This window comes from Myzus persicae, unplaced genomic scaffold, assembly GCF_001856785.1.
Source record: "Myzus persicae strain clone G006 unplaced genomic scaffold, MPER_G0061.0, whole genome shotgun sequence".
Taxonomy (NCBI): Eukaryota; Metazoa; Arthropoda; class Insecta; order Hemiptera; family Aphididae; genus Myzus; species Myzus persicae.
Window position 1 is genome coordinate 336,172 of NW_019102013.1, and position 16,487 is coordinate 352,658.

The following is a 16,487-nucleotide window of genomic DNA, read 5'->3' on the forward strand; positions in this document are numbered from 1 at the left end:
GCTTAGTTGCGGTAATAAAAACATTATTTAAAATTGCAGATGATAATACGCTATAAAACACAATAATCCTATATATTATAAGCAAGCGCGTCTTAAATATTTAAATGTTAATAAGTAGAGAGGGCAAATTGTTATTTAATTAATTTCCGAAGCCTCGGAGTGGAAATTTAGATATTAGGTAGAGGTATTCCTAAAAACAAAAACCATAATATTATTAATAAAGTATATTTCATGTCCATTTTAAAAAGTATTTTTACAAAATGAATGTCCAAGGAGAAAAAATGATTATCACTAACCAAGTAACTGAAACAACTGTACAGTCTATATACCTAGGTAAGTACCTAGGAGTACTAATGACATTACATTTTAATAAACTTTATTTAAAACTTCAAGTTTACCTACTCAGAAAAAAATAGTTCAAATTTCGATTTATATGCATCAACATTTTCAAAAAAGATATTCTCCTTAGCTGCAATTAATAATAAAAAGGGCGGTTCATATTTGGAAAAAATATATACACTATATACTATATATACATTGCACTCAAGGCCATAACCGAAAACGAATTTCGGAGGGGATCCAACATTTTTACATTATAGATATAGGTACAGAAAACTCTTTATTTTCGTTATTACTGCTCCAACGAAAACATACAATTATTCCCAATACAATAAAGTCAATATATAATATGTGCGGTTAAAATGTTTTGCCTCCTTCAGTTACGGTATTGTCTATTGAGGACACTCCTTATGAATTGTATGAAAAATCCAAGTAGGTATTTAAAGATATTGTGGCTTAAGTATTAGAAGATTATTAAAATGTTATTTTAAGTAACATTATTTATAATTGAAAATTCTAAAAAACAGAATTTCAATTAATGTTCAATAGGTAGGTATTAAAGGCATGTTTCCCACCGGTGTAGGTATTTAAGATTAGTTAATCTAGTCTAACTTAGTAATCACGATTATATTTGTAATTATTGGCAATTTTAACCAGTAACCAGACACAAGAAGGAGAAGGTATTAAATGAAAAACAGGGATAAACCCCTTTGGCGACTGTACCTTGTGTATGTGCCAGTGCCAGGCATAGGTACGAGGTACCTATAACATTAAAATGTCTTACAGTGAGGAATTCTTTTTTTTTGAACGACGTTTGATGTGGTGCTAATATTTTAATTGTATAACGAAGTCTAAAATATCCAACATATAGTTATATATCTACCAATTACCCATATGTTATAGGTATAGGCTATATTGTTTTATTATCTTATTTTGTCATCAGTCATCATTCGACACTCACTTATACCAAATAATATGTACTATACATTAAATAATTTAATTGTATCAAATAAATTGAATAGGTAAGTGACTAAAATCGAAAATCAAATCTAATACATTATTTTTGATTATGTTTGAATACCTAACTAGTTTTGTGTATATCCCCACACAACAAGTTTAATAGTAATAATAATTAATTACATTAAAAATACGAAAAATAAACATTCAATCTCATCAGAGGCGGATTTATCTTTTTTACGGCTATAGGCACCAAAAATTTGCCGCTCCTATAATAGGTGAAAAAGTTACAATACCCCTCCAAAATACCTACTCTAAATATTTAATATATAGACAATAGTAGTGGACATCCATTTTAATTTTTAGACTATTTTTTTCGCCTGAAGTTATTTACGACACGCGACTCGATGTTTCAAACACAGATTGCGAAATAATATAATAATTTAATAACCAAATTTTTGATTATTATTATCATTATTCGTTACAGTTCTGAGTTCATATGATTGTCATATGTCGAATTAGTAATATAGTGTGGCAGTGTGAGTATTTATTTTTATCGAAATTACGACGACGCGCGACGTCGATCCCCGATAAGAATAATAAAACCATTGTTGCTTTATATATTTTTATGACCCATGCGGGCTCTGGGTGGACTATACCAACGTGTTAAAATATATAGTATTATCAAAAACTGTTTTCTATATAATTGTTTACTATAATATTTATAGGTAATGACTATAAATTATAATGAACCAAAATAGATTGGTATACTGAATATCATATACGATGTACTATATGTTTGATGTTTTTTAATAAAACACTACAAAATTTGCCGCCCCCCAAATTTTGCCGCCCTAGGCAGCTGCCTACAATGCCTAATGGGAAATCCGCCTCTGAATCTCATACACGAAATTAATATAAGTAAATTAATTGGTGCGGTGCTAATGTTGTATGTTTACCTATAGCTAGGTATGTTACGATTTATGGTTTAAAATAGAAGTAAGAAATGTATTAGTAGACAAACGATGTTTTGGAAATATTTCAAGAGACGTGAATGCATTTTCGAAAACAAACAATTTTTGCTATTATACCTATGCAGTTCAGCACCAGCTATATATCCTAATATATAATCTTATATAAGGTATGTTTAGATTTTTTTGTGCATTTTTTTGGTGGAAAAGTCAGAACGCTCAAAAAAACCGCTTCGTGCTTCTATATAGTCGGAAATAGAGTTTATGTTTATACTTATTTACTATATAAATAGTAGGAAATAAGTAAATACTTTGAAAAAAATATGTTTCTTTTAGTTCTAGACATGGATAAATAAATTTATAATCGTGATTCTAGATAATTATTGGCAACACCTACCTAAGCACCACCATGATGCATCGAGGACATTAACATAAATAATACATTTTTAAATTATTCAAACAATAAAAAAAACGGTAAATTGAATATTTAATACAAAAATTATAAATGTTTTATAGTAGGTAGATTTAAGTACCTACATATATCTAATTAATTTTTTAAATATGTTGATGACGAAAGTGATATAATGACTATCAATAACCTCAGCTATATTATATTATGTTGATAATATATTTACAATCGATTTCCATTATATAAGGCAACGCCTTTAAATAATTAAATACTTTATTGTAGCTTCTTTGTTGGGAATTTTATTTTTAATACAAGAATCATAAATATCCATTATTCTGATGATGATTTTGACCCGAATTGGAACCTAATGAATAGACTAATAAACTAAGAACTAAAAGACCAAATTCAATATCCATTATCCAATAATCATTAGGTTTCGATGCTGATAGTGATGTGAAAAATTCAAAAATGTAGAAAAAACATTACATTTTTCCTTGTGGTGAAAAATAGAAGTAGGTAGATACTAGCTATACGATGGATGCGTCTTGTGTATGTAGTCGCTAATAACTCTATATATTATATTATTATTATAATTTTCACCGCTCGCTACAGACTACATTTTTTATAATATATTAAAAGGTTTTCTTTAGTTTTGCTATTCTTTAATATACATACGTACCTAGGTACTTAATAGTTCATAGTAAATTACGTCCAATATTATCAAATAACCTTTTCACATAAGTTAACCAATAATAAGTTCTATATATTAGGGACTAGAATCATTTTTAACCGTAAAAAAGTATCCGAGGTTAGATCTACAATATGATATTGTGTTAAATTGTTTATATCATTGATTATAGATAGTTCTATACTATCTATAATAACTATCATGGTAACATGTATAGGTAGGTGCCTATAGAGGCTACAGCTAGGATTAAACAAAGACAACACAGCTTAGATGACAGCGAATAATCGTCGAGGTTATCGACTAGCGAATAAATAATAAACATTTTAGCAATCATCCACGCTCGTTTATTGTATTTAATGTATACATTATAATTAGTTATAATTAGGTACTTATGTATTTGTTTACTTGTACCTATAATATATAATTAAAATTACAAATTACAATTAAGCAACATTTTTAAAAAAATTTAAGATGTGTGGAACAACTTTGGTAGCGTCATTTAAATGTACATGATGAGACCCTTCAACTTCTACGTAATTAAAATCGGCTGTAGATTGTTTTATTGTATCTAATATACTTTGAAAAAGTGACCAATTATCACGCACCCTACCCGGAACTGCTTTGATCATTAAGTAACGACAACGAATCTGTTTTGCAAATTCGTTTGTAGTGTCAAATGATGGTAAAGCGAACCTGTTGACCTGTAAAACAAAATAACACAAATAATCTAGTTATTTGTGCAAATAATTATTTAAATACGTACATATAAATTAACGGTAACTTTCATAAACACAATATATGTACAAATATACAAAATTTATATTATAATTTATAATATACCTATAAATATATTTATGTACTCTAATATACGTATTCAAAGTGATTTCAAGCATGACCCACCCTCCTATCTTTCCTTAGGTAATGAATTTATTAAAGTTCGGATTCTTGAAATTTTAAGAATACTCAAAAGCTATTTTTCAAATGAGAATCCCCCTTTTTTACTGTATATTATTAAATAATTTTTTTGAAAATGCTGATGTTCTTAATTCAAAATTTAAATGAGTACTCTCTTAGTTATTAAAATGATTATACTAAAGATGATGGTCCTTAAAAATGGTTTAAAAAAAAATACAAAAATAGATGTAAAATTTTATGCAGTATTTGATTTTTACTATACTTGGGGGTCATTTTTACAAATTATTAATATTTATAGATTAATATTAATAGTTAATGACTACAATTTTCCACAGCCTCCATATTTATTATTAATTCAAAGTTAAAGAACTCAAAAACTATTCGTTATACGCATTTTGAATCAGACACCATCAACATTTTCAAAAAAATTATCCACTGTATAATTTACAGTTGATTAAGATTGTCCTCATTTGAAAAACAGAATTTTGTACCTCCACAGGATACAGGAGTACAGGGCAATCCTTAAGTAGTACAAAAAACCTCAAGAATTTGAAAATAAAGTCTTAAAGTATATACCTAAAAACTCAAAAAATCTGGTTTTGAATAAATTTATTATAATAGGGAAAAAACGGGTGAGCATGCTTGATGAATCACTCTGTATATTCCTAAATATAGATTAATAATTCATTGATATATCATTATAAATGAACCGATGTGATTATATGTGGGTAATTCGTAAATAACAAATAATGTTTTAACTCAAGATTGTGCACGATTATTATAATAAAGCAATTTTTTAGAACAACTGCATGGTCAAGGTTAGGTCTTAAGGCCATTGGCGATTAAATATTTAATAATATATTATGTAATATGTTGGTAATCAAAGCATGGTACATTGATACCTATATTATAAACTCATAAGTCTTAGGTATATATTACATACCATAGATTCAGATACGTTTGCATATTTTTTTTTCTGAAACGTTGCTAGAAAAAAGCTACAAAAAATATGAGTTTTAAGCAGCACACCCAATGCAAAATAAATCTAGTTTCAAAATAGATTAAAACAATTTCCTTGCACCTATTGTGCGTACGATGTACCTATTGCTGCACGCTATTACTATTATTTCGAGATTTTGACCACGAAACTGGTTTTAGGGTAATGTTGGTCGATATTATCCACTAACAAGTGGTGACGATCGCATTTTCGCATCGTTCTCAAATTGTATTACCCATCGTGAGCTACGCCCTCGTTAACACACATCAATTACATACTACCTATATTGTTAATAAGCAAAATTCATATAATATACAACACATAGATTGGGATAACAATTTTATTTCCAAAAAAAAAAAAAATTAAACATTATCGTGTCCCGTTGTTTAGTTATTCAATTAGCTATTAGATTAAAGTCTCACATGGTTTATGGCCCACATTTGTACATCAAATTCAAAACTCCAGTCCCTATAAATGGTCGCTTCCGCTTACTTTTGACCCCCCATTAACCTATAAATATATAATCTAAATTATATAACATTTAAACATACAATTCAAACTCATCCCCATGGAATCCCCGTTCCGGATATGTGTGCGGATCAGCAACAATTTCCCACACTAACTGAATTCAACTTTTCATACAAAAAAACATATGTAGGTACTAAACAAAATCTCCTCTATATGTGTCAATAAATTAATTCAATTCCCATAATGACAATTTTTCACATTACAATAGTCCATGGGCGCCCATAGGTAACATTTTAGGGGGATCAAAATAAAAAATTTCGGTTATAAGGTAATATTGTGGTAATATTTATTGAGCTACAAGTTCATAATATTTTTTTCCAGGGGAGGGGGGGCAAGTGCCCTGTCTTGCCCCTCCCAATGGGCGCCCATGCAATAGTCGTTTATGTAGTCTAAACTCATAGACAAATGTCTCTAAAACCATAAAAACTACTAGTAACACAACTCTGTGTGAATCTGTCTACAAATATTTTAAGTGATCTTTAAAAAAGGGGTGGTGCACTTATACAAGCCAGTATAAAAAACTTTTTTTTTATTGAGTTTGTTGGACGAGGATGCTAGACAATGAAATAACGAGTGATGGAAGTCGTGGAATTCATCATAGTTGAATATGGTACATTGGTACATGAAGCACATCATATTTTGAGCCCCCGTACTAAATATTTTTGAGGGCTCTGTAAAATATCATTTAATATAATATAAGAATTCCTTTCAACATTTCAAAAATTATAAATTTATTTCAATGGGCCCCTGTACTTGTGGTGGCTGTCCTGCATGAAGCCATGATGGTCTAGGGATTGAGCTCTAACTAGAAAGTATAATTCGGTAGCAACCTAGATAGGTAGGTCATAGATATAATATGTAGTATAGACCTGTTTAATTATAAGTTGTATACTTATACATCAAATACATTATAGTATATTATAAATATTCTATGTATAAATTATATTATTACTAAACATATGATGTGTTATGTATACCATATAGTATGTATATGTGTTATGTATAGTATAGGAAAACAAATAGGTACTATTTTATAATTACATGTTATATGATATGATATAATATCACAGTGATGAGCTGATAGACTGTTGAATGAAAGTTGCGACATCTGAAGCTAAACACTCTGGATTATTGAGATGTAAGTGATGAGTACCATCATATTCCTTAAAAACAAAGTCTTTTGCATTCATTTTTATAATTTCCAAGACTTGTGAATAGACTGGCCAGTTGTCTAATGATCTGTATGGTTTAGCTTTGATATTCATATAGCGACATGTTATTTTACCAGCAAATGCTGTAACTACATCTAGAGATGGTAAACCCATCCACGCAACCTGTACATGCAAAATTTAATATTAAGATATTAGATAGCAATCCCATTAGCTTTTAGATATTTTTGCATTGATACCTACCTAACTCAATACTTTAGAGTACATTACTTGACCACTAAACCACAAATTCAGTTTTAATAAATACAATTGAATTTTTAATGATATTATATTTAAAAATTTTTTTACAATATATAATATACCTAAATGCAAAATTGTTAAATTGAATTTACAATTTAGAATAATTTAAATTCCCCTAAGAAAATGTTATATCAGAATGTGTTGTTGCCGTCGTACATGAGCTTTCAGATATAAAGCATAGCAAATTTATATTCAAAAATCCATTTTATGTTGTTAGTATAATTGTATAAATACTTACTACAGTAAATTGGCCTATTATGAAACTGAAAGATCAAAATATTATTCAGGGAATCTTGTAAGCTTTTATAAATATTTTTTTTATAGACCTAATCCTAGATAAGTATACATAAATTATTATATAACCCAATAACCCATAGTTTATAGGTTAGGGATAATAACTGTAAAATATTATAATTTTTAAATGCTCATATCTGTCATTAAAATTTAAATATAAATAAAAACCAATGAGAAGCCTTAAATTTGCACCTTTTAGTTTTATGATTAAATTTACCATTAAATTACAATAATTGTAGTTCTGGATTAAAATAGCATTATTAGGCGTTTGTAACCTCTCCAGAGTCTGTGATAACTTTGTTTGTCCTTTATAATTATATCATTGTATAGAATATAATTTGGACATACATTTTTTTTAAAAGTTAAATGTATAAACCATAGTAAATATATATAAAAAAATAATATAAATCAATTTCTTCAGCTGTGAGCAATAATTATAATCGAGCTACTAATAAAATAAGAAATCATAAGTTAAATTAAATAGACATTTTAATTTAACTTATATAATAGTATGAACATACCATTAAAAAAAAAAGTCAAGCATATAAATTATATCAAATAATAAAAAATCATAATTATTTTAAGTAAACATAATGTTGACCAGAGAGAGTTTGCATAGCTTGTATTTTTATAGTAGAATTTATGAGGGATCTAGTAACATAGCTATTTTGTAAATTGATTTTCATAAATGTTTTGCATATTTTGATACTTATTAGATTCATATTATTATTTTTATTTTATTATAACAATGAGTTATATTTGAATAAAAGCTTAAATAGACCTTTGAAAAATAAAAAAATTATTTGTCATTTCAAATAAAAAATTATTAGGTATAGTATATCTAATAGGTACTATTTCTAAACACATTAATTATGTATATATTAAATTGATGAATAGTTAATTGCACTTTTGTACTGGACATAAAAAGAGTATTTGTTAAAATTAATTATTCCCTTATAATAAATGTATACATAAAAAAAATATAAATTTATATATTTACCTTAAGACGTATATCTCTAGAAAACAAATATTTATTATCATTAACACGATACATGCCACGTCTCATAAGTATTTCACAAGATTTACGAGTCAATGTACCATGGTGTCCATCCACGACTAAATCAATCATATCTGAATATTTGTAAGAAGGCATTTTATCAAGTCCTAATGCATCGTAATATATGAGTCTAAAATATATTTTAGATATTATTTACTTATTAATCATATATTGCCATATTTAGTAATTTATGTAAAGAAAATATGTATAAAATAAAACTAACTTATCAACATTTGGTCCTGTATTTTTAACAATTTCACTAGGGTCAAAAATTACTGGTGCTACTGTATCAATAGATATCAACATTTCTGTATCATCGGGGTATGATGCTGCATATAAAAATCCAATAGCTGCACCCAAAGAATGGCCCATAATAGAAACATTTCTCCAATTATAATGTCTGACTATTCTTCTTAAAATAGCTAGGCCATCCCAAAATATATAATACGGCAAACCCTATGAAACATAATTGACTATATTAATCTATGGTCTTAACATGAATAATTTATCAAGTTGTTTCATGATTTATTTAAAATATTACATCATGTTTAAAATAAAAGATAGAAAGTTTATAAGATTATTTTTCATATATAAAATAAACTATAGCAAATTTGTAAAGAATATTATATTATCTTATAAAGGAACAAAATTACTTATCACTGGATTGTGATTATGTGAAATTCATGCAAGAGATTATTCTGTTATAAATCTTTTTTGTACTGTGTAAAAAATTAGATACAAATCATAATTTAAATTTAATGAAAAATGACATTTTTACCAAGGGAATATGAGAAGATCGTCCATGTCCTGGTAGATCGATACATAAAATAGACAAATCTTTTGGTAGTAATTCGATTAAAGGATCAAACGTCCCAGCATTATCTTGCCATCCGTGAATTGCAATTATGGGCTGTTTATCTTTTGGTCCCCACCATTTACCTAAACAGATAAATAATAAATATTATACCAATATATATCGAAAATATATAATTCTGTAAACCCATAGGTAGAAACAAATAAACATTGATCATTTTAAGTCACAATATGTTAAAAAATAGTGCCATAAGAAAATGTACATACCTTATCTATTTACTAAATTAGAAAATTGACATTCTGTGTTAAATGTTACCTACTTTGTGTCAACAAATGGGTTGTACAAAAATAATTTGATGAGGTGGCTAAAGTAAAAAGAGCGTTTAGTAATACTACTTTGTAAATATAAATACTCGTGTCTCCTAATAATACTTAATAACAAAACATAGATAAATACTTACCACTTACAAAACCAAATGGTACAGGAATTTGAATTTCTTCAAATGTTGGTCCACTAACAGATGGTTCCATTGTAATTCTGAAATAAAAGTTATTATACTAATACTTGAATTATATTATTCATAACTAGTATAAACAATTTATGGTAAAAGGTTAAAAACTAGAAACTAAACTTAATTACCAATAAAATTGGAAAAAACCTAAATCACTGAGTAACCTAACAACTTTTATCTGGTTAATCGTTATTCCAATTAAATAACAAATGCCAAATAGTTTATGGATATTTAATCATAATCAAATGAATTACCAACTTATAATATTAAATTAACTTTAAAGTTATATCATTATTCATTATTTATAGAATGTCATGTCAAAGATTAAAATTTTTTTTTCATAATCTTATCTAATACCTATATTTATGTAACAATATTTTTTTAACTGTTACAATAAATAATTTAGTATGCCAATTTAAATTTACATAATTATAATAGTCATTTTTTAAACATAAATATTAGGATTTTTAAAAAATTGTATTATGCTTGAAAAAAAGTTATTTATTATTAAATATTGGTTCAAAATAATAAACAATTTCTTAAAATTATTATACCTTCGTGTATTAATACTCTTAACTATTTGAAATATCAAATGCCATAATTACAAAAAGCTTCCCCTAGTAGATATTGATCAATTTAAATTTAACTAGGTATATTATTCCAGTTTCCATTGACCTATGTTAATTTCAGGAGTATTCAAACAAATCATGTAATGAAATAATATATTAAACACCTAAATGATCTTTGTCATTTAATAAATAGTAAATAAATATTTTAAAGAGTATTTAAATTTAAATTTTAACGGGTTTTTCCTTGATAACATTTAAATTATTTTATATAAATACAATCCTCACATTCAATATACATTAATTGTTAGAATTCATTATTAAAAACCATTCTATATAGCATAACAATAACAATGAATTATCAATAGGTACATACTTAGAGCAATTTGGTAGATCAATAAAATATTGTTCCAAAGCTTATATCATGGTATGGCATTATTATTATTTAACTTAACAGTCATAATTGTATTACCTAAAAAAGTATATTTTTTTTATTTTTTTTTATTTTTTTGAGGTAATATACAATCTATACAGAATAGCACAATAAGTATATATGAAAAGAGAATATAAAATAACAGGTAATATGCGTGGTTAAGAAGTCACCCAATAGTAACACTTAGCTTGATAGGAATAAAAGTATTAACTAACAAAATAATTCACTGTCTGTACTTCAGTAATAATTTGCATAGTCAAAAAAAAACACACTCAATCAGTATTCACTATTCAGTAATGTATTGTAAATATAAGAATATATATATATATATATGAGTGTATTGTTTAACTATTGTTCCCTATAGATTTCTGGTATTAAAAAATAGACACAGGTGAAGAATAAATTTAAATAACTCATTAGCACAAAATATATTCACGAAAGTATTAATTAATTATGGCCATGGTAAATTTTAAGTTTATACATGTGACTTATAAGTCTAAAATTATTTTTAAATAACCAATAATAAATTTTATGTTTGCAGCCTAGTTAAATTCAAAACTTATTAGATATTTATTTAACATTGAAACTCATATTTTGAGTACAATACCTATTTTATAAAATAATTTAGATTATTATTAATTACTTAATTAAAATTTGTAGGGTTATTTCATATTTGTAAGAAATTAAAAATAATTAGGATACCTATCAGACAAACGTTTATAAAATATATAACAAAAAAAAATAGTTATAAGATGTGTTGATTATAGTTTTTAGATATAGACATATATGTAAATGTAATTAAAAATGTAATAAAATAAACAAAACAATCTCATAAAAATTTTTCTTCTTAAATTGTTGGTTGTAAGTTTCCTTAAATAATTATGTATAGGAAGGTCAATAAATGTAATTTATGATAATGTGGAATTTAAACAAACAAATTCTGTATAGTTAGAAAAATATAATATGAACGACATTGCCTTGAATTCAAACGTCAAAGCTTTTAGAATCAAATCAAATACATTTTCAAGATTCTATAAGAGCTTAAATTTTATAAATAAAATCATCAAAACTAATGACAATTATATTATGTACATAACTGTTAATGATTTTATTAAAAAATTAAAACATATTTTATACATAACTAAAATTTTAAAATAAATAAACATATTATGATTACATGCTTTAATTTGTATGAAACATTTTAAGTATAAGCAATGAAACAGTGAAAATACTATCAATATTAATAACAACTTAACTTAACTATAATAAACGTATTTACGTATATAAATTAGTGATCACTGATCAGCCTAAACTAAATAATATTGTAAATTAACAAGTACATTAATACATTTCTGTAGATGTAAAATAATTATGTACATACATGAAACCAAATCTATGAAAATAATAATACTTTGAAGTACAAAACCATATAATATAGAAGAACAAAAAATAAAGTTATAAATTATATGGTGTCTAGTTAATTTTTATAAATACAAAAATATTTTTTTTATTTGAAATTTTGAGTTTATTAAAACATTTAAAACAGATAAGACTAAAGAAAAAGTATGAAAATGTTAAAAATCAGAAACAATTAATGATAGGCTGAAAATTGAAATGAGCTTTAACCCTTTTTCTATGGCTTATACATGATAGCAACAGTTTTAAATGTGTTTTTTATTATCAACAACGTGTATCAACGTGTATTATCACCATGATTACAAGAATAACACAAGACGTGATAACACGTTCATGAAAATCAATAACAAGTAATTCCAATATTTTTTGTTATTTCTTGTTATTTAATATTATTATTGTTATGTTGATATTTGATAAACGAACAACGAATATTTCGTGTAGAGCGTAATTATTGTAAATTTGAGAATAGGTACTAGAATTTATTGTCAATGGCGATGATTGGCTATGACACACGAATAGAATTTCAGTATTTTAAATAAGTATTTTGTTTTATTATTCAACATTTTGGTTGATACTAACATGTATTTACGATTTGTATTTTTATTAAGTCGATATCATTGAAAATTACTTATAATTTACATTAATGTTTTAGGTCTGAAAAGTGTTTGCATTTATACTAAAACACATATATCATACATCACCTTTAATGTCATCTTATACATTTAAATCAGAATAAATAATATTCCATTACAACGCCAGATTTTTAAGATTGTTTAGTGTTTGGTTAAAATTGTTTTACAAACCTTGTGGCAACTTTGTATTCAAGAGGACATTCAATCCAAAAACTGGTATTTGGCCTGTTTAAATTTTAATAATATATGTACATTTTTTTACAATTATATCTAATTAAAACATAATAAATATTGATGTCATAGCATTTACCTAGTTAAGTTACCATTATATATGCAACAATAATATTTGTAATTTTTCTTTTTATTAGTTTTCAAGATGTTTCCAATGGAAGAATCAGATGAAGTATTTGATGCTGTAATCCGTTATGGTTTATACTTAGTTGCTATATTTCAATTAGTATGCATAACAACTGTATTTTTACTGACAGACCAATCTAATGACTCAAAAGTAATTATTAATAATGCTGAAATAATTTATATTTATTCATTATCAAGTTAATGAAATAAAGATTTTGTAGTCAGTGATGTGCAGAGTAGATGCCAATAGAATCATAGTTCCATTTTATAATAGGTTTATTATATGGTACATGGTACTCTAAATTATTGTAAAAAAGTACTTGTGTGCAATAAAAAACTTAACTCAATAGAACAATACTGTGTTAAAATAGTGCCATATAGGTACTAACATAATTTTCAATAGATTTTTTCAATATAAAGAACTTTACTGAAATGATTACTGAAAAAATATTTGATATACCATAAACCTTTATTATCTATCTGAATCATCAATTGTAAAAAAATATAATTTATTTATTGAAGTAATAACTCCTATTACAACACTTACAATAAAGTTTTGTTCTATTGTAATTCTTAATCTAACTTTATCACATTAGTCAATAGTCATTATAATATTTCAAAGTATGGCTCTATTGTTGGTAATATCAACTACTGGAATAATGAATATTTTTTTATTAATGTTGAACATGAAATGAAGATACTAAATCAATTTATTGAATTTTAGGATAATGGCGATGGCAGTGAATATGACTCTGATGGTAGTACATTTGCATCACCTAGACGTCCATATTCTCATCATAGATCAAGAAAACAAGACAAGAAGAAAAGACGATGAGTTCAAATAATTTATTCTTGTAATATTGTTCCTTTTTTTAAAGTTTAATTCTTTATTATAGTAATCTTTATAGGTTTTTTTTTATATACACAACCTTAAACTTTTAAATCTCATTTATGTATTTAACTAAAATTATGTATTATTTTTATATTGTTTAATTATACGACTTTGTAAACATATTGTACTCTTAGAAAAAAAAATTCCTTGTAGATTTTGAAATAACTTTTTAATACATTTTTATCAAAATGTTGTGCTGTATATATATTTATAAGATATATTACATGCTAAATTTTTATGAACATTATGTAATATACTGGTGGGTTATCACTTCATCAGTCACACAATTAAAAAAATATGATTAGAAATATCAAATAATTAATTATATTTCATTAAGTAACTCATTTTAGATTATTTGACTAATTTTGTATGATATTATTCATATAATAGTCTATTTACACTACAACATTTTTACTTCAAATTTTAGATGTCTATAAAATGTATGACTTTAAATAAAAACATTTTTACCAGATTGTAGAGTAAATTGTAACTAATGTAAGTATTATTTTAACCAAATTGATATTGAAGGTAAAAGTTAAAACTAATGTATCATATTACATCATCATATTTTGATGGTCAAATAGTAATATATGCAGATGACATGTATCTATTGTTTTCAGGTGTTACGAAGGTTTTGCTTAAAAGCTATACAAGATTTTAAAAATTAAATAAACTGCTTAAATCACAGAAAACTATAAATTAACTATAATGATTAAATTTTATAAATTTAACAATTAATAAATATAAAAGTTAATATGATAGTAAAGATGATAAAAGTTTTGATAACTTTTCATATTCATAATATTTGGATTCTTGTAACACTTCAATATATCAAAATATGTATCTCTAAGTAAGATACTTCAGATACTTAAAATGGAGCTCACGTGTAATTAATATTGTGATGATTATGCGTTAATTATTGTTTAGCTTTTAAAAATTATGGTCGTTTCCACCAATACAAACCGTGTAATACATTTTTTTTATCACCATTTCACGCAATATTCAATTATAGTCTATTGATTTGGGGAGGACTTAATCAAAATGGATCTAGTGTTCAGAACGTTCATGTTCAAGTTCATTAAAAAAATTAATACATTCACCAGGTCTTTAATATAATTTTTTTAATTAATTTTTAATAAGAAAATATTATTATATAATATATTATATTTATTAAATTGCAAGTAATTTGAGCGTCTTAAAACTTTTTCAAATGCATTAAAATATGTCATTCAAGTTTACTTTAAATTTGAAAAAAACTAGTGACATTCGCGTGTCATTCATAAAATATGTAAGTGAACATGTGAACGTGCATTCATAAACAGCGTTCTTTCCAAAAACTGATTTACATCATTAAAACTTTAACAATAAAAAAATTGTTTGGATATGCCTAAGCAAAAATACTCTAACGGGTTCAACTAGAGAAAGCTTTAAGTTATTAGATTTGTTGTCATAAGAGTAGGTATATAAGAAAATAATTATATTATATATAATTAAAAACGGAATCTTTACTGGATATGAAATATGTGTAATAGTTTTTTTTTTTTAAATATGACTTATTTTGAAATATTACAATTTATACAGGTGTACAATAAGCAATAATTATGGTAAGAATTATAAACTAAGAACTAAGAGTGACATAGTAGGAGATCTCACATTAGACACCTAGTGGCTTTACATTACCTACCTAGTGTAATAGTTTAAGGAGAAAATGGGCAGTGTTGGGGAAGATACTTCTTTTTGGTTATTAAATTACTTTACTAATTCCTTATCAAAATCGTAACTAAATTATTATTAAGTTACTTTTTTTTTATTTTGTCAAGTTACACTACTTATGAGAATAAAAAGTAACCCAATTACAATAGAAGTTACTTTTTTCAAAATTATCACTGGATCTTAATAATCATGTTGCCATTATGACAATATACTTTATATACTAATATACATAAACTAAATAATGACAATCAACAATATGAAATTATTAACAGATAGTAGATACTCATTTTGTCACACAGTAATCTTTCTTTTTAAAATTTATTTTAAACAATTCAGATAAAATTCTATATCAAAAAATAAAGCTTTATTGTCAATTAGTTTATAACTATATCAAAAATATCAGAGTTTAGAAAATTGTACTTATAAATTATAATTCTGGTATAGTATATTTTAATATTTACACACATTTCAAACCTTTCAATTTTAAGATCTTTATGTAGCGAGAGGTTGGAGACATACCATGGAGCAT

General features: G+C 25.5%; 2 protein-coding genes across 9 annotated transcripts; one reads left to right on the forward strand and one right to left on the reverse strand.

Moving 5' to 3' along the window:
* Positions 1-3,737: 3,737 nt before the first annotated feature.
* On the reverse strand, positions 3,738-12,377 carry LOC111031003 (probable serine hydrolase). Of its 6 annotated transcripts, none has more exons than XM_022310766.1 (7): positions 12,330-12,377; positions 9,899-9,975; positions 9,403-9,563; positions 8,848-9,080; positions 8,568-8,754; positions 6,846-7,138; positions 3,956-4,065 (listed from the first exon to the last, which is right to left on the reverse strand). In XM_022310766.1, exons 2-6 carry the CDS (start codon positions 9,966-9,968, stop codon positions 6,869-6,871), a joined length of 921 nt encoding a protein of 306 aa, XP_022166458.1. In that variant the 5' UTR covers positions 9,969-9,975; positions 12,330-12,377; the 3' UTR covers positions 3,956-4,065; positions 6,846-6,868. The 6 variants fall into 6 exon arrangements, with proteins under 6 accessions (XP_022166462.1, XP_022166458.1, XP_022166459.1 ...); XM_022310767.1 differs by lacking the exon at positions 12,330-12,377 and adding an exon at positions 10,892-10,939; XM_022310764.1 differs by lacking the exon at positions 12,330-12,377 and adding an exon at positions 10,078-10,204.
* Positions 12,378-12,688: 311 nt separating this feature from the next.
* LOC111031005 (protein anon-73B1) lies at positions 12,689-14,381 on the forward strand. 3 transcript variants are annotated; one of them, XM_022310772.1, is made up of 4 exons: positions 12,689-12,945; positions 13,017-13,212; positions 13,365-13,504; positions 14,078-14,381. In XM_022310772.1, exons 3-4 carry the CDS (start codon positions 13,373-13,375, stop codon positions 14,186-14,188), a joined length of 243 nt encoding a protein of 80 aa, XP_022166464.1. In that variant the 5' UTR covers positions 12,689-12,945; positions 13,017-13,212; positions 13,365-13,372; the 3' UTR covers positions 14,189-14,381. The 3 variants fall into 3 exon arrangements, with proteins under 3 accessions (XP_022166464.1, XP_022166465.1, XP_022166463.1); XM_022310773.1 differs by having other exon boundaries at positions 12,698-12,714; XM_022310771.1 differs by having other exon boundaries at positions 12,721-13,212.
* Positions 14,382-16,487: the final 2,106 nt, after the last annotated feature.